Genomic DNA, 18374 nt, shown 5'->3' with positions numbered 1-18374 from the left:
TAGAACTGAAGTAGATTTTTACTTGTGTATATAGTTTCTTATTAGTGGCGCTTTGACGAACGTTTGGAAGCAATCAAACGGTAACTGGTCATTTCGCTTACGGGTCGTTTCGCTAACGACCAGTTCACTAACGTCTTACGTCGTTCCACCAACGTCCCAGGTCGTTTTGCTAACGTCTCACTGGTCGTTTCGCTAGCGTTTTACAAAACCATTAGTGGTTCTATCGGCAGAACTTGATCGACTTCCTATCGAATCATAGGCAAAACGACAGTAAATCAATCAAACATGCGCTGGCTCGTACAAAGGTATGTCACGATGGTAGCGATGGTCTTTTTTGAGTTGACAATGAAACTTCATTTAAGTTTGTTTCAGTTGATCGAGTTAACTTTGACATAACTATTTTCGATATTAACTCATTCAAAAGGTATTTTTAAATTTTTGTTCCTCTTATGAACTTGTTTAAGTTTCAGGCATTATTGTGTTGATCGTTCCATCGCTGGTTTTTGCTGACACGAGGTCATGTATTGTACAGTCTATAATGTATAGTTTAGTAGTAGTAGCCATTCTGTGTTAGATTATTTTAATCTTATGGTGGTTGGTGTGAGATTGTAATAGTTCTTATGGTTCTTCCACCCGCCATCCAGTCTACGTTAGACTTTACCCCATAAGTGGACAACTGTGACAAAGCTTAATCCATTGCAGAAGAATATAGTATCTAAAATAGTGAGCAGTTTTTATAAAAAGTTAAAGCAGTGATATCATCTAGGGTTAGTTATCAGACATATCAACTCTGCTATGGTCTCCCGTGTTAGCCTGCGAATACGTTTTTTAGCTCAGTTTGTCGTCGTTGTCCATTCCTAATTCAGTTTTTGTGAGACTTATATATTGGATTCAGTAGTCGATTGTAGTTCAGTGTTTGGACCCGCTTTTTTCAGTTTTACATGTTGCGCGATTTTTCTCCTTCCTATGTCATTGCTTTCACTAAGGGATAAATTTCATGTGCTTGCCTTCTGAAGTAGCCAGACTACGAGCGGTCTCTCCTTTTCGGCAAAGTCCGTCGTGGAGTCGAAAAGAATCAGCAAAAAAAAAAAGCGAATATTGAAAATTGTGGTTCACCGCGTGGAACTGTGGGAGTGAGTTGCAGCGCACTAACTACAAGTACTATTTTCTTAGATGATTTTTTTTTCGACGGACTTCGCCGAAAAGGAGGGACTGCTCGTACTGTACAAAAAGGCATTTATTCTCGTATACCTTCCAAGAAGGTTTTCTTCACTTTCAACCATGTTTACATGTTCTATCAAACACGTGATATGTATTTTGATAGGAGTTGCAAAATTGGTTCCACACACTATGCTAAAATCGACTGTTATGAGCATATAAATTTGCTATGTGTATTTTAGTTTAACGCGAATCTTTTATTAATGATTCCATATTTATTTTTCTCGTTGAAAAGTGACTTTTTTACGCACTTCAGTTCAATTGGGCCTTGAGGTAAGTTTATTCTTTCACCCTGGTCGAACTTGATTTCGCACGCAGAGTTTGAAATAAGCATGATGCAACTTGAATGTTATATAATTATGGTTAAGTATCTGGATGGAAAAGACTGTTTGAATAATATGGAGAATTGTTCCATTTGCCATACGGCGAGAAGGTTAATTTAATGTAGTGTGATGTTATTTCCATTTGTTGTGTCACATTTCCATTGGTCGAAGTGGTTGAAAGTCCATGCAGTTTGCTACGGAATGTTCCAACAAACGATGGCTCCTCAGCCACAGGTTAGTTGTTTATCATATAAAGACATTTGAAATGACATTAACCTTTATAATGATAGACCTGAAAGGATGGCGCTTTTTCTTTTAAAGACTTAATAATTTCATTCCATTTGAACAAAGTGGCTCGCACTTTTCATGAGGGAAACGTGAAATTGGAACTATTTTTAGAACTTTGTAGGAGTTCCTCTCTCAGAGTAGCATCCCCACCCAGGAATATCTGTGGGTGCCAGCGCATTGTAAGGAAAAATTTATCAATTGCTGGGAATTAACCTGCGTCGGACTAATATCCGATCCAGGGGATAAACAACGTTCGTGGTCACTTTATTTTAGCAGAACCAAGTTAAGCACCCTTTGTGTAAGCCACTTGGTCGATAACCTGAGAGTCTTCATGTAAAAAGAGTCACATAATAGCTATCTCAGTTTGTTACAGGATTTCAGATTATCATTTTTTTGTCATTTCGGTTTGCTTTGCCTTTTAAGAAACAATTTTAAAAGTTTTTATTTTTTATTTTTTAATGTTCGTATGTTTTAGCGCTAGAAAACTATATAATTATTTTGCGGTGACACTCAGGTAATGCTTTAATTTCGCATATATATCTCTAAAGAAGTAATTTTTAAAAGTTTTTTATTTTTTAACGTGCGTATGTTTTAGCGCTAAAACGCTATTTAATTATTTTGTTGTGACACTCCGGTATTGCTATAATTTCGTACTAAATGTTTATATGAATAATAAGCATCTTTTTAAAGTCATTTCTAACAACTCAGGTGTTGTTGCTAAGGGTTTTTTACTCGAGGGTTTTTTACTCGAGATAAGAATGTTCTCCTAAAAATTCAGCCGATAGCTGGTTGTCAGTCATACGGCTGGTTTTCGTCAGTATCCGTTATCGCTTCCGACGGACGATGTGTTTTGCTCAGTTTAGTTAAGGACCATTTGATTTTTGGTGGATGGATTGGCACGAAGTTATTTTATTTCCTCTTTGTTGTTCTTTCTTTTTTTCTATCTAAGGGCTCGGAGTCTTCTTTGACGATTTTCAAGTAATATATATACATTTGATGCCGCATTTCAGATTTAAAAGGTTATTTTAAAAGTTTATTCAGTTTTTTTTCTTCCCCCACCCATTCCTACCATTATCAAAAGTTTAATGGTCCGTTGCCTTATTCGAAAAGGCGCAAGTGTAATCTCGCACAGTACGTGATGTGTTTCTTAGAGTATTTCATATCCGGGAAAAATGTTATTTTTACGTTTGGCACTTTCTGTTAGTTTCCCATCTGGTCACATAGGATCAGTCTTAAAAGCAATCATGAATGTTTTTTTCTTTCTTTTATCTCTTTTTCTAGTAGTTACATATACATGTTATTTTCGAGAACAACATAATGACCAGCTTCCAGTTGGCTCCTTAGCTTAGTTGGTAGAGCTCTGCACCGGTATCGCAGAGGTCATACGTTCAAATCCCGTACGGGCCCGAATTTTTTTTTTCAGGTCTTATTTTCACTACTAGTTGAGTAGTGTTCATAAATACGAGTATCGCTTCCATATTCGTAAATTAGTGTGAATTTGATTTTGTTAGTTAGCCTACACACAAACTCATTGTTTTGGTTTTTTTAGGTTCAGTTAAAGTAGTTGAACTGTATCATTATTTTTTGTTTTGCCTTGTACGAGAAATCTGATATCGTCAACGGGATTCTCTTCCGTAAAGATATTCCATTAGGTACAATGTGAAAATAACACCAACTATTCTTTTAATATCTGGGCCCAGTTGTTCAAAGAGTGGATAACGCTATCCAACGGATAACTGTCAAGAAAACGTGCTGCGCTATCCACCGGATAGCGATTTATCTAGTGGATAGCGTTATCCAACCTTTGAACAACCGGGATCTGGTAGTTTATGTTCAAATAGTTGCGTATTTATTTCTTAATTAGGTAGCCTAAATTTGTCGTAGGATTTAACCAGTAGCAAAAGCTGGAAGAACCCGGGAGTGGTTCTGGTGATTTATGTACCTTGCGAGCGGGCTTTCTTGACAACTGCTCTGCTCAGGAGTATATCAAAATTTTTGTCTTGGGTGCTATAGAGGGGTCTATAGATAACATAAGGGGTCTAATCATAAAAATTACAATTCCCACCATTGTCTTTTGATTGATTCAATAAGCTCCTATTTTCACTAATCCACTTGCCAAGTTGTTATCAGACAGTCTGTTATCGAACAGTTTGTAGTTTAAATCAACCAATCACAGCCTTGGTTTTAATCACCATAGAATCAAACCATTTACGCCTCCTTGTCAGTCTTTTAATGCAAATTTTATCTTTCTTTCATAACTTGGCTATTGTTCTTTTCTCGAAAATTGTAATTTTTAGGATTGATAAGGATGAACACGTGTATGATTATAGACTGAATTGGACTCCACTCAGTCTTATTACCGGTACCATTATTTATTCCCAACTATGATTTTGTTGTATAACTGCTCTTTTGGTTGATGATTACAAGACAGATATGTGGTTCATCGTCCAAGGAGCATGTGTTTTGCGCGAAAAAAGGATACCTCAGTATACCTCGCTGTTGTGTACCCTGCAATTCTGCACCAGAAATTGAAAAAAAACTGACTAGGGAAGAACAGAATTAAGCTTGATCTAGAGGTTTAGAAAAAAGGCTTTAAAAGAGAGAACGAGAAAGGTCAGTGATGGATAAGGTTTTACACGGATTGCAAACCGCAAATTTGTCAAAACGCAGGCATCCCAAACTCCTCTTCTGCGTCCAGAGTGCAACATGCATCGCGTTTATGAATGAATAGACAATTTTGCGCTTCTCGAGACGTGAGCCAGGGACAGCCGTGGTAAAAACTCTTGCAAAACTTTTAGGGATGCTGAAACTAATGGTGATTAAGCTCAAGCTCCCCTAAAGTAAAGAAGTAGTCTTATCATTTCCATTCGGGCAGTTAGGCAGTCATGCCAAATAGTGCGAATGAGTTATTTAGTTAGTTTTAATGTCTAGTCATTACATAGTCATTAATTTTTACATTAGTCATATATGTGACTCTAAAAGTTGGCTTAAAACAATTTTTTTCCTTTTTGTGCTAATTTATTGACGAATCAATTCTTAGTACTTTTGTTCTTGCTTTAACCCGGTAACTCTCAAGATCTCTTTAGTAATTCTCCTTACTGTCTGCCATACAATTCTTATACATATATACATAAAGAGTAAAATTTTGACTTACGTAAGATAGTGCTCAATACATAGGAGTAGAGCGATGTATATATTATGGGAGGAAAAAGACAAATAAACTACTAGTTCATCCCTACAGACCTGTTTCGTGGTTGCCCACTCATCAGGGGATGAGATGATTGCCCCCTGATGAGTGGACAACCACGAAACAGGTCTGTAGGGATGAACTGGTTGTTTATTTGTCTTTTTCCTCCACAATATATACATATATACATACATATACTTTATTAAAAATGGATATATACTTAGCTTAAGAGCTAGTTTACAGGTATTCCACCTAATAACTAATTAAAACCTAACAACTAAACAACACTAATATCACGGTACATCAGATAAAATCATGATTTAAATATTGATTAAAACTATTTAAAACTATTATTACAATATTACCGCCATAGTCAAAATACTAGTTAAAACTAATGTTACAAATTTACTAATCCCCGTAATTTAACGATCTAATTCTGTTTACTATTTCATTGGTGCCTACTTTTATTCTGTCATTTGTCATTTGATAGTTCATTCCATGCTTATGATGTCAATTTGGAGAATTTGGTATCGGATTAACTCATAATTCCTGAGTTGATATTTTCCTTTGTCCTCATCTCTTCTATGCTTTGCATTGTATTGATAATGTGAGGAGAATTTCTCTCTTGGTCACTCAGGGAGGTAAAGTGTAAATTATTGATCATTCTACAATTGCAGTTGAGTCCTTTCTCTTGCACAGTATGTCACCATAGCAACACTACAACCTTGATTTTTGCTTAATGTGCCTGAAATTCCTACTATTAAAGTTTGATAACCTGCAGTCATGGTGTTAAGGTTAATCGTTTCCCAAAGCTCTCAAAATATATTTTACAGCTTCAGAGCTTGGATTAATTAATCGAAGTAAATGTGCGCATTATTTTTATGGCAATAAAAGAAGAAAGGCGACTGTATTGATCAATCAGAAAATTAGTATAAAAAGAGAGGAGGAAATAACAAAACCCTTTTGAGCTACCTTTAGGTAATATGATTTGTAAACGATTATGTTATAGAGATAAAGGTGGTAAGTGGCTATTAAAAGTTTCGTTTGACGTAAGTGTTCCGTATTATTTGATAAGACTGGAATTTTCGCTGTCAGAGTGGGGACCTTTACACGTCACCTGCACGTCACAAAGCCACTTTCTTTGCCTTGTATTCACTTTGATTGGGTTGGTCCTGAACAACGCGTTGCTCAAATTGTAACTGGGTGGTTAAGACTGGTTTTGCATCTCGGAGAAGAGGCAAAAAGTATCAACATCTTTATTTAGCAATTTTATAAATGAGGTAAATGGTTAGGTGATAAGTTATAAATTGCATTCAAAACCAATTTGTGAGTGGATGGTTTCAACTGAACTATGCTTACATGTTACGTTCACAGAAAATCTTTGCCTCGTACTCTGTTGATCACACAGGTGCGCGGATCTCCAATCCGCCACATCGAGAGAAGAGTATAAGTCAGAAAGTGTGACCTATCTCCGCCCCTGTTTGGATGGTTTTGAAAATTTACCTCTCACAACGGTTTGCTCGGCATAAATATGTTAATGGTCTTGTGCATTCAATATTGTTTGATAACACTGGGATTATCACTTTTAAAAAGATTGAGCGCCACGAGGCTGCTGTCATTGCTTTTTTGTTTACTTTGATTGCCTGAATTGTAATTTATAACTAAAAACGACACTGCTAGTGTTCAATAACATGGCATTTTTGAAAGTAGAAAAGTTGGCTGAAATGTGGCTTTTGCATATAGCTGGCTGAGTTCGAATTCTAGGAATTTTTAAAGAAATGAAGGGTCAGTCTCATCGGATGAGCTTTACTCAAATCTTTGACCCTAGCTAACGACATCATGACTGTTTGCTGATGTGAAGTAGCAAGACGTGCTCTATTATTGTGGTTTACGGCTCATAAACATTATCCAGCCGGAACGTGGGAAATGTCGTAAAAAATAGAGACATGCCTTCGTGTGTTGAATTGGTGAGCTTCATAAATATGTGGCAGCTTAGCACAGTTCACTAAGTGAACATTAACAAATTGGAAGTTGCTTTATTTTTCCTTTACTACAAAAACAAAATTACACTGAGCTTTCATCACCTTCAGGGTAAAACACGAACCTCCATATTAGTTAGCAATTCAAATTTTTTCCTCACGATCATCTACAATATTTTCGCATGCGGTTCAAACTTAAAGTTTCCGGCTCAAAGTTGCCATGTACTAACGTTAGACCGCTTGTTGACGAGAACAATCCATGATTGCTTTAAAATGGCTTTCTTCAAAGTAAAACTGTCGAAATTCGAACAGAAATTGTCTCACAAAATGAAAACAACTTTGACATTGAGAGACACGTGAAAAGACAACCTCGTTTCTGGCCTCTCTCGCTTGATTGGCCAGGCCCACCTGAAGGGGAATCCCCTAATTCGAGTTTGGAGTATGATTAATCAAGAGACACGAACCTATTTGTAGACGTTTTGGCCTCTGTAGGCGGATGTTTACAGGTATGTCTATTTTCAAGTTTATCTCATGATAAGCCCATTTAGACGTCTTTTAAAATATCAAGTGTTCATTCCTATTTTATGCTCGAAATAGGGTCGAAAAGAAGCCAACATTCGATGCAACATTGCATCGCATTGTGTTCGCATAGAACGTTAAGTGTTCAATGTAGATCTTTCCAGTTCGCAGTGAAGCGTGTATTTTAAATGAGTTTGCCCGCCGATAAAGAGGTGATAGTCGCTAAGTGTTTTCAAGTATGCGACAACCTGTCGCTGTAATGATCTACTCTTCCATTAGACGGCTTTTAAAGATGCCGACAAGCTGTGAAAATAATCCGTTGTTTCGGTAAACTGTTCATCTTGCGTAACGCACGATCGCCGGCCATGCAAGCTGAAATTGCCTTACAAGATGCTGAATGTTTTCAAAAAAATGCTAAAAAGTTCTAGATCAGAATAAGAGAACTGGTTCGTTAGTTTTCATTCTAACCATTGTAAGTGAATATTTTCAATAACATCTAAGGATTCTTCAAACGTCGCATGGTTTGTTCTGTTAATTGTTTTTTCTACGCATGAGCTGAAAAAGTGCCTATCGAAGCATATTCATTTTTTACTTCTGAAATGGCCTCTGAAGTCTTATGAAGAGCATTCCGCTGTTTATATGAAGGACTTGAATCCCCGATTAGACTCGTGATTAATTTTGCTACACTTATGGTGGATTTCATACTTTAACAGAATGAAATCCACCATTAGTGTTATTATAAACACTCGTGTAGTTAACCTCGAGTGATTCTTTGTTTTCTCTTTAGATTAACAACTAGTAAGAATGCCTGGGTTTAGACTGGTTGGCTTTGCACAAATTCCTGCTAAATACCTTTGTAAGTCATGTGGTCTGCTATTGCGAGAAGCAGTACAAACCTGTTGCGGTCACCATTATTGCAAAACCTGCCTATTGGAGATTTTAACTCATGAACCGTGAGTAGATTGCAATTTCAATTTTTCTTTAATTTGCAATAGACTTAACAAATCTGGGGAGGTCTTATGATGTGATTTGCCGAAGAAGATGCTTTAAACATCTCCTAATTATAATGCATGTCATATGTTTTCACTGACCACCTCATGGGTGCACAATTTAAATATTAAGCCTTCACCGCTATACATTACAATAAATGAGGGAATCATGACGAAACTACAAATGGTTACTGCAGCAATTAGATATACATCTTTAACAGCATGTATTGGTTCCATGCATTGCTGAAACAACACCTGCTAGCAGTTGAATCCATGATTCCCTGTTGACAGTGATCACACTTAATTATCTAAGTACATGCAATGTGATAAATTTGGTTAACTAATGAATTCTTTAATGTTTATACTCTTCAGGTCTTCAGGGTCTGTGAAGTGTTTAGATGAGAGTTGCAACAGACCATTGGGGAAAAACTCGGTAAGTATGTCTATTTATTAAATTTGGAGTGTTGGAATGTAATATGTTTATTTTTTGGTAAATTTTCATGTTCTATTTAATTTTTATTTAGAAAGTTTGCATCAGGAGTGATAAGTTGGGTGAATGACAAGTAGCATATGTGCACATTATACAATGCTGGGTAATTTACACATTTTCTCATCAAACGTGACCAGATCTCGTTTACTATGTAATGAGAATACTGTACAAAAATTTTAAGATACAATTGTACATTTAGCTGTGTTGGTGCAGCTACATTGTTTTTAAACCTTTTCACTTTCAGAGCTGGTTAAGAATTAATTTCCCCTTTCAATATATTAATACACTGCATGGCAAGCAGATCAAAGATGGTAATCAGAGTATAAAGAGAGAGATATAAATTAATGGATATTATTTTATTTAACATTACATTATTGATTATTATCTTACATTATTGATTATAGAAAGTAAAGAGAAAAATTACCATTGAGATCTCAGGAGTGATTGTGGGTTTGGAATAAAAGATTGACTTGTTGTGCAGTTACAGGTCCTTAATTATTGAATGAGCATCTACTATTGGTAATGTTGATAAATGTTGGCAAACTTCAATGACTTTCTTGTTTCACTCTTTTCAATTGACAGTACTTTGATGACAACAGTTTTGGAAGAGAGATACTGAACATTGTAACTCTGTGTTTGTACAAAGATGCTGGGTGTCAATGGATGGATGCTGTCAAAAATGCAGAAGTGAGTACAAAGATAACTTTAATACTAGATAAATTAATTAATAAAATGTCTTCAAAAAGTTGATCAAAAGACTGTTTAAAATGTTTCTTCTTTATTAGTTTGTCAAATAACTCTGATTGAAACATGAATTTGATGTACCTTATTTCCCCTTTCAAAACAATTAAGATGGATGTTTTGGAAATCTGGAGATGTAAGATCTTAAACCTCCAACAATATTAAAAAAATATAAACCTTAAATTAACTGAAAACCTGTATAGTCACTATTTGCAATTTCTGTTCTTTGAATTGATTAGGGGTGTTTTGATTCAATAAAATATGGTATGCCATGGATAAAAGGTTTTTATTTTGAAGTATGGTCATTTGAATGCCAAAATAAAAGTTAAAATGATAGATAACCCTATAGTTGCTCTGTTTATTTATAACCTTGGAATTAATATTGTAAAACTATAGACTGAAAGACTTATTTTGCTTAATATTTGGTAATCATTTAATTTGCACATTGTGAAGTCCTATTGGCATGCATTGATTGTTCCCTAACATAATTTATAGAAAATTAAGATATGTTTGATTTCTGTATACATTAATATGGTGACTGAGTTTCAGCATTTTTCAGGCTGCTTAACAATTTAACAGCCATGGCAAGTATAAAAAAAGATTTTGGCTCTTAAATGTCCAGTGTAGCATGCTGTAATTGGCAGTCATGTAGCAAGATCATGTTATATATTGATTATTGTTGGGTTTATATGGTTTGAAGTAAAAGTGAAATATAAACATTTGGAATGGATAAAATGTTGAGTAATATAATTATTACTCATAAGGGGTGTACATAAGCACAAATTGTTCTCTTCCTTTTTCTTGGTTTCTGAATCAATATTTTAGGTGATCATTTCCTGATATTATGTCACCAATGTTAATTAAAAACAGTTAAGCCTACATAGGAGTCCTGAACATTGTTAAAGTTAGACTTAGCTTTTAACTACTATATACACATGTATATCTGTGATAAATTTACATAACATTGTGTAAGAAGTATACATTGTAAAATGTTTTTAACATAACTACAATAATGATAAGTACTTTTGATTCTCATATTATTTTCATTGGTTTGAAGGATCATTACCGAGAGTGCAATTTTAAGCCAACTACGTGCACCAATGCTGGCTGTAATCAAAACATACCACTGTGTGCATTAGCCCAACACCAGGAGAAGGAATGTCCCTTTAGAAATGTGGTGTGCCACTCATGCAATTCAGCAATCAAATGGACTGAGAACGCAGTAAGTTGCCAACAGTACATTCTGGAAGCTTGAATGTACATGTAATTAAGACTTTAAAAGTATTAGCTTATTCTTAAGAGATACTTGCAGGTTTGAATCCTTCTTTGATACCTTTATTGGCTTAAAGAGCAGTGAGGCTTGCAGATTATTGAACAGATAAGTTTTTCCAGGAAAAGGATCCTCAGAAAGTTTGGTTGATCAATTTAGCAGAGGAAAATAAGAAACTTATTCATCAGAATTAACTCATATGTTATCTAATTACTTACATATAACTTAAACTGATATCCATAGCATACTATTTTAGGCTACAAAAATGTCTAGCTGTCTCTAAATAAGTGCATGTTCCTAATTCATTAATGAAATTGACAAATTACTTTGACCTGGAAACCCAGTGGAATGGCCATAATTGCCAAATTCCCATTACCAAATTAATTTGTTCCCAAACTTTATTAAAATTGCAGAGTCATGTCTGTGAATACATGCATGTCACTTGCCCAAATTGTGGGAAAGAAAACATTGAGCTCCGTGAGGTATGGTGCATGTACAAAAATTAATGTAAGACACAATCAATTCACATTGCAGGAAAAAAATATCCTTTGTTTTCTTTGTTATTTTTCTTTTCATTTGTTAACATTAGATCATTCCACTACATGTCTATCAGTACTCTATCACCAATGGTTAACTTTAAAAAAAAAAAAAGGGGATTAGGTACTCCTTTTTTCTATTATCTCTTTAAATTGTCTGCAGTGCAAGCAAAACCAGGGTGAATGCAATGGATGGTAGAGGAGGAAACAGTTAGTAAAAACTTCTATATTTCCTTAATTCCCTCCCCCTCCATGGTAGCCTATGCATGCTTGCTTTGTTTCCTTGCTTAACTGCTGTATATACACAAAGAAAACAAACAAACTAATGGCTTTTCATCAACATTTAATCCTTTAACCCCTAATTTTATTTAATCTTTGAAAGAATTAAGAAAGGAGTTAGAAGGAAAAGTTTTGATATTGGATGAATGTTACGCTGCCCTGGAGTAGCTCGCCATCATAAAGTGTTGTTGTTCAGAGCTTTAATTAATTATTACCTCTTTGCTCATTACAGTTGAATAAGCATTTAGATGCAAAGGATGGAGATTGTACACAGATGGAGTGTCCATACAGAGAGTACGGATGTGACCATCCTGTAAGTTTAATTGTTAGTGTAATTTGTAAGTTAAACAAGAATCAAGTTTATCTTGGGGCATGATGGGTTTGAATATTGCAAAAAGTAATAAAGCCATAACAGCCAATGAGTACTTGTACCTGCAAATAAAATATCAAAGGAACTAATGAGAACTCAAAGTGATTAAATGTAAAATGTCGTAAAAATAGTCAGTGCTCCTGTAGCAACCATTCTTTGGGATGTCAAAAAAAAAAACTCAACAACTGATTTGTAGAGTTAAGCGAGGGAAAGTTCCCTTGACTAATCTCTTACTGTAGTGATGTTCAATTGTTTCAATTGATGGGTTAATTTTTTTTTACTCCCATACAAATTCTTGAAATTTTTGACTGTGCTTTAACCTGGAAAATGAAATCTTTAACTATCAACGCAAGATTAAATTTCAAAGAAATTTTCTCTTTCTTCAATTCGCTCCTTTTTTTCCGATGGCGAAAGTAACACCGGATTGGACCAGTGTTGCCTTAAGGTTACCCTCTTCACCAATCAAATTAAAATTTGAAACTTATTACGACTTGGTTATCGCTCTTTAAATCACTCTGGTTTTTGATTTTTTGAGTTCTCAACTTTTGTTGTGATTGACTGTTGTGGTTTGGTCTTACAAGTTAGATTGGCTATACATACGAAGTGAAAAGGTACTCTTTATTATTTTCAAAGACTACTCTTTCGTAAAGAATTTATCTTTTAAAAGCCGCATTTTTCTTGGTTTGTGCATCTGGAAGAAACAAAAAGTTAGCTAACAAAAGTTGCCAACAACATTAGGAAAGCTTGGTGAAAGGGAATTTCCCTTTACAATCTCTTTTACAAGAGGATTTCTTCACATAAATTAGACTTAAAAAAAACTTTTTCTTGGTAAAATTTTCATTAAAAGTTCTCCGAGTTCAAAATTGGCATGTCAACTTTTGGACAAGAGAACTGATTGAGGGAAAACTTGTCATTTGCACCGCCGTAAAAATTCGGCTTAACAAATGTTATAATAATGTTCGGATATAACAAGCGCTATCATTTTTTGAAAGATCCATTTCTAGGTTTACTACGTACATAAGAAAAGCTTTTCTTATGTACGTAGTAAACCTTGAAGTGGATAACTCACCAAAATGGGTTCTTTTCAACATAGTAAGCGGTCAGATAGCAAGCGATGCGCTGTGAAGTAAGGTGGGGTATTTTAATTGAGAATTTGAATGTATTTTTTATTCCTTAGAGCGGTCGTAAATATTCCCATACAAATTCTCATAATTTTGCATGACTCTTATTTCGCAAGATGATCATCTCACAGCTGGAGCTTGGGCCATCTGTGGTCCATCGCTGCTAGCTCATCATGGCGATCTCCGGTCATCGCAGTGAAGCAAGCCTCAGAAAATACATCGGCCGCCCTTCGAGTGAAAAAATAAGAGCTTCCTCTGATATCCTTCCTGATGCGTTGAGTGGAAGGCCGCATCGGTCACTGCAGCCGAGTTTTACGGCGCTGTCATCACGAGCGATCTTCATGTTCTGGTGAATTCGGCTTTCGTTCATTCATAAAACAGTCGCCTTCCGCAGTTTGTGTTCCTCTTGTCATGTGGAAAAAATGCGTGTTTTTACGAGCACAATTCGGCTGAAGATCACTGAACATTTCACTTTCAGATTCTGTATTAGAGACTAAAAAAACTTTAGGCAAAAGTATTAAATTCGACCTGCCGAACTAAGTTTGTAAACTATCGCAGAAGGTGAACTTTGATGGTTTTGACATTTTTGACAGCTTTAGTCTTGTACAGCCTATCAGATTATTTGAACCGTTCCAACAGGGATTCTGATTGGCTTATTGTAGCGTGCTTATGAGAGTATATAGCGAGCTGACGACACTGTCGTCCGCTTTGGAAATAAAGTTCGTTTTGAAAATTGAAAGTAATGCTTGGGGAATTTAACGGATTCTTTATTATAAAACAAACGGAGAAGCCTTGACTGTGCTCTGTTTTGTTGTAAAGCACTTACGAAGCAGCTAGATTCTCGTGTTTCCCCCTACACTACTTTCGTGCTCTAACCGCTTGCTGCGTACTTTCTAACAGAACAGAGCGCAGTCAAGGCTTCTCGATTTGTTAAATAGGGTAACTTGAAAATATTTTTGACTAGCTCTGTTTATTTCTCCTTTAATCAACTCAGGAGAGGATGAATTCCGTAGAGCTCAAGACTCATCTAGACGCCTGTGTTATAACGCATCAGTTGATTTTCTTGAGACAGCACAAAAGATCAAGCACCAATCAACATCCATGCGATGTTGCCGACACTGAGGCCGAGCTTGGGGCCTTGAAACGAAGTCTTGTCTCAGCTGAAACATGTCTTTTAAGACACGATTGGGCGCTCAGTGATCACTACCAACTGATTATGCACTTGAGAAAAGATGTGGAGGAATTGAAAGATCTCGGGGTAAAGAAAGATGGTCAGTGATTCTTTGGGTTAGTTGTTGTCAGTTTTCTTGTTCTTGACCACACGGTTACATAACTTAACATCTAATTTAAGGTACAATTAGGTAAAGGAACATACTGAATACATGTAAAAGTAGTTTAAGTTTTTATTTTGGTTGTTAGTTCCACACTTTTGGTTAGTATTTAGACGTATATATTTTTTTATTGTAATGCAGAGAATCTAGTTACATGAAGTAAAGCTTGAGTGACTTGAGTGAAATGGATAGAATTAGCAAACGGTGCGATAGTAGCATAGGAGTATAAAAGGGAAGGGGACTTGGGTCGACTGAGGAACCAGACCCAAACCTCTCTCGGTTTTCCACTCTTCCCTAACTAATGCTTGGCACAGGCTAAGAAAATAGTTTAAAGTGTTTATAGCTTTTTAGAGGGCCAGTTCTCGGTAGATTTGTACATAATCTCGTACAGTCACGTTAGGATATTTGTAGTACATTTATTTTAAACATATTTTATTTTCCGTATGTTTATGTTAGTGGAAAAATGTGGTCAGGCGCATGAAAATCTAATAAAACTGTTTGTAGTAAAGCTATTAAAATAGTCCTTTAGATGTTCATGTTTGCCGTATTATAACAGTGAAATGTCTAGACTTCGCTCTTTTTAGGCAAGGGGTGAAAATATTGTTATTGTATTATTCAGTTATTATTATTATTATTATTATTATTATCAGTATTATATTTCATTCATATTCACAACTAAGCGCGTCGAATGTGAAGATATATGCTTTGTCTTTTAATTGCATTGCTTTTCATATTTTTTTCAAAGAGCCCCTTTCCCCCACTTTTTTTTCCCATATATGGCTTAAATTATGATCAGGGATTGCTCTGATTGATCAAAGTTTTGAATCGGGAAGATGTAACAACTTTTAAGGTTAGTTTTTGTTTTTGTGAGATGGACGAAAATGTTCAATGAATAAGAAGATCAGGACGAATTTCAGCGACGCCAAACCTGCGAAATGTATGCGAAATTGCTCATAAGAGGCGCAAAAAGTTTTGTTCATCATACAAACTGTGAACTGCAGGGTATTCACGGTCACAAACATGGATGCATGGTTATCATCAAATTAGAATTTTTAAAGATGCTACGATTATCACTTGAGAAAGGCGCAGTAAGAGTTTGCTGACGGGGTTTTGATCTTGAAATTTTGGTGTTGTCACGGGCAACCTTCCTCATTTACAGAGGTAACCGAATTTCAAGAGCCGCGCGTCGCCAACCACCAAACGTGAAAGCCCGCCAAAAGAGCTCAAACGAATGGAAATGGAACTAGTTTCCCGCCTGTGAAAACAACACAGTTTGCTGATCTTCTGTCGCCTCTCACTCAATTAAGAATCGTATTATTTTGGTTTGTATTTAGGTTAGAGGGATTTTCATACTTGTAACAAGTCGTAGTTATGACAACTTATGTTTAAGAGATGATATCTCTAAAATTAGGAAATGACCAGTCATATTTCACTATTTAACAGCTTAACGATACCAGATATTTTGGAAGTACATTACAGAGGCTCATCGGTTTCCTGGATTGTTGGTATCTTTAGTTTAACGGATTAATATTAGTACAACTTTTTATTTGTTGCTTCAACAAAGTGGACTTGATGAGCACGTTGCTATAGCAACAAATAAGCTCAAGCTTCTTAAACCTTATGTGCCTGTAAACTTTGTAAACAAGTCCTATGACCCCCGAATCGGCAAATTGCAATACCTAAGCATATTTACATTATTTTACTCAAGAAAACGAACAATAATAGGGTATTGCTGATAACATGAACGCAAATCAGTTGAGTTTAAAAAATTGCGAAACCGTTTTGAGCCTTAAATGATAACATCGCGAGAGATTATAAAGTATTAGTTATTGTTTTGCTGGGCATTAAATGTGTTATTAGTTTTGTGTATTAAGTGTTGTTTGATGACACTAGGATTATCACTTTTAGAGTGAGGATCTGAGAGATTGAATACCACGAGGCTGCTGTCATTGCTTTTTTGTATTCTTTGATTACCTGAATTGTAAAGATTCACCAAAAAGGACACTGCTGGTGTTAAGTAACGTAGTATTTGGCAAATTTAAAACATTAACAGAACTCTGGGTTACTGAGTTCCAATTCTTGGATCTTTTTAAAAAAGAAATACGGGGTTATGTCATTCTCAGCGAATGCGGTTTACTTGAATCTTTGACCATAACGAGATCATGACTATTTGCTATTTTTTTCATATTTTACCCAATGTACGAATCTGTACTGTAAGAATATTTAAATAATACAGGAGTGGTAATGTTACCCAGGAAAAGGCTTCTATTCGCTTAACAGCAGCTGCCGCTAACGTACAAAACTAGTTTTCGTTGTCGACTCCGATCTCAAGAGGTTGCTTCTCATGCCAGGAAAATTTGAATTTGTGTAATACCTATAATCATACTTGATGTAGATTTTTTTTCTCGATTCTTTTGGAATTTTCTGTAGAAAGATATTAGTTCATTTCAATTTGCGCATGGTCTCACTTATTCTTTATCCTAAGTTTTCGGGCTCCGACTGGTTGCCTAGATAACATTTGCATATCCCAAGATGGATTGCGGTTTCGGTGCATGACCATAAAAGAATTGCCCATTGTAAAGCCCCAATTATTCTCCTTGCGTATCAGAACGTTGTGTTATGTCTGTTCCTAACTGCTTTGAAGGAAAAAGGAAACATTTTAAATTAAATGACGCTAGAAGGTAAGTAGTGATTTATGTAACTACAACTTGCTAGGCAACATTACTGAGTTTGTAAAAGGAGAGATTTTATTTAAATTTAAGCGAGAGAGTGGGAGATTAGAAACTGAGCTTTATTAGGGGCAAAACTCTCGAGTACAGAGCGGATATAAAAAGAAAAGTAGATTGAGAGAGGAAAAACCAGTCGATTCTATGGTGAGGGAATGCTGGCCAGCTATCTAGGTGGAAAGGAAAAATGACGAATTCGAATTTTTAAGTATTTCAGTAGGAATAGAAAATAAAAATTCAGATGTAATCTACTTTAAGCGTGGGCTCGAAGCCAAAGCGAACAATGTTCACACCTTTAAAAAACTTGTTTATATTTGCGTCTTCAAGAGGTGTCTTTATGTTTAGCTAGTCATATTTCAATTCGGTCAATTTCTATAATTTTTTTTTCGAGAAAACTTCAGGGTAAAAATCTTGAAATTAAACAATGTGTACATGAAAAAGTTAAATGTGGATTGTCATGGCATGATTTCATGAAGTAGATTTGTAGACTTAAAATTGGCACTATTATATTATAGATATCCTGGTGTCGAATATTTATCACTGTCCGTAATGACACTTTGGTTACGCCACCTAGGTGGTAAGAGAGCTTTTCCGTTTTCCTTCCAGAAGGTGACCTGGAATTATTTTAAATCTAACAATGCTTAGAAACGAAAATAATTTATGCTTTTATTTAAGATTTCTTGATAGTTTTAGAAATTGTACTCAATAAATGGCTCGTTCTAAAAAAAACTGAGTGGTCATAATCTTACTTCGGTTTTAGAGTAATTTGTAGGCGGAAAAAATTGCAAAATGCAAAATTTGAGCGTAAGCTAATGACAAGTAGTCAAATGAATTAAATTTGGCCAAAACTGAGTTGACACCTTTCTTGAACACAGCATTTCGGCTTCTCTTTGCCAATTATTATTCAGTTTCTTGAACATTTTTAGTAGGTCATCATTAACAAATACACTTGGTTTCTACGTAATCATGTAAAACATTAAACATTGAAACAGGTGCAAGTCCAAATC

General features: G+C 35.5%; 1 protein-coding gene across 4 annotated transcripts; it reads left to right on the top strand.

The window, feature by feature from the left end:
- The first annotated feature begins 7313 nt into the window (after positions 1-7313).
- Positions 7314-17986, top strand: LOC131777420 (TNF receptor-associated factor 6). 4 transcript variants are annotated; one of them, XR_010717127.1, is made up of 9 exons: positions 7314-7501; positions 8302-8467; positions 8876-8936; positions 9576-9680; positions 10792-10956; positions 11418-11486; positions 12052-12132; positions 13427-13659; positions 14305-14437. XR_010717127.1 is itself a non-coding variant. In XM_059093716.2 (8 exons), exons 2-8 carry the CDS (start codon positions 8319-8321, stop codon positions 14587-14589), a joined length of 915 nt encoding a protein of 304 aa, XP_058949699.1. In that variant the 5' UTR covers positions 7314-7501; positions 8302-8318; the 3' UTR covers positions 14590-17985. The 4 variants fall into 4 exon arrangements, 3 of the variants coding, with proteins under 3 accessions (XP_058949699.1, XP_066020827.1, XP_066020828.1); XM_059093716.2 differs by lacking the exon at positions 13427-13659 and having other exon boundaries at positions 14305-17985; XM_066164730.1 differs by lacking the exons at positions 7314-7501; positions 13427-13659 and adding an exon at positions 7868-7986 and having other exon boundaries at positions 14305-17986.
- The last annotated feature ends 388 nt before the right edge of the window (positions 17987-18374 follow it).

The sequence above is a fragment of the Pocillopora verrucosa genome, chromosome 4, assembly GCF_036669915.1.
Source record: "Pocillopora verrucosa isolate sample1 chromosome 4, ASM3666991v2, whole genome shotgun sequence".
NCBI lineage: Eukaryota > Metazoa > Cnidaria > Anthozoa > Scleractinia > Pocilloporidae > Pocillopora > Pocillopora verrucosa.
The sequence above is the reverse complement of the archived record's forward strand: the minus strand, read 5'-3'. Positions and strand labels throughout refer to the sequence as shown.

Bases quoted from the DNA above. Each gene is read 5' to 3' on its own strand.
- LOC131777420 (XM_066164730.1), top strand. From the start codon at position 8,319: ATGCCTGGGTTTAGACTGGTTGGCTTTGCACAAATTCCTGCTAAATAC. The intron at 8,937-9,575 runs GTAAGTATGTCT...TTCAATTGACAG, and splicing joins GACCATTGGGGAAAAACTCG to TACTTTGATGACAACAGTTT. The intron at 11,487-12,051 runs GTATGGTGCATG...TGCTCATTACAG, and splicing joins AAAACATTGAGCTCCGTGAG to TTGAATAAGCATTTAGATGC.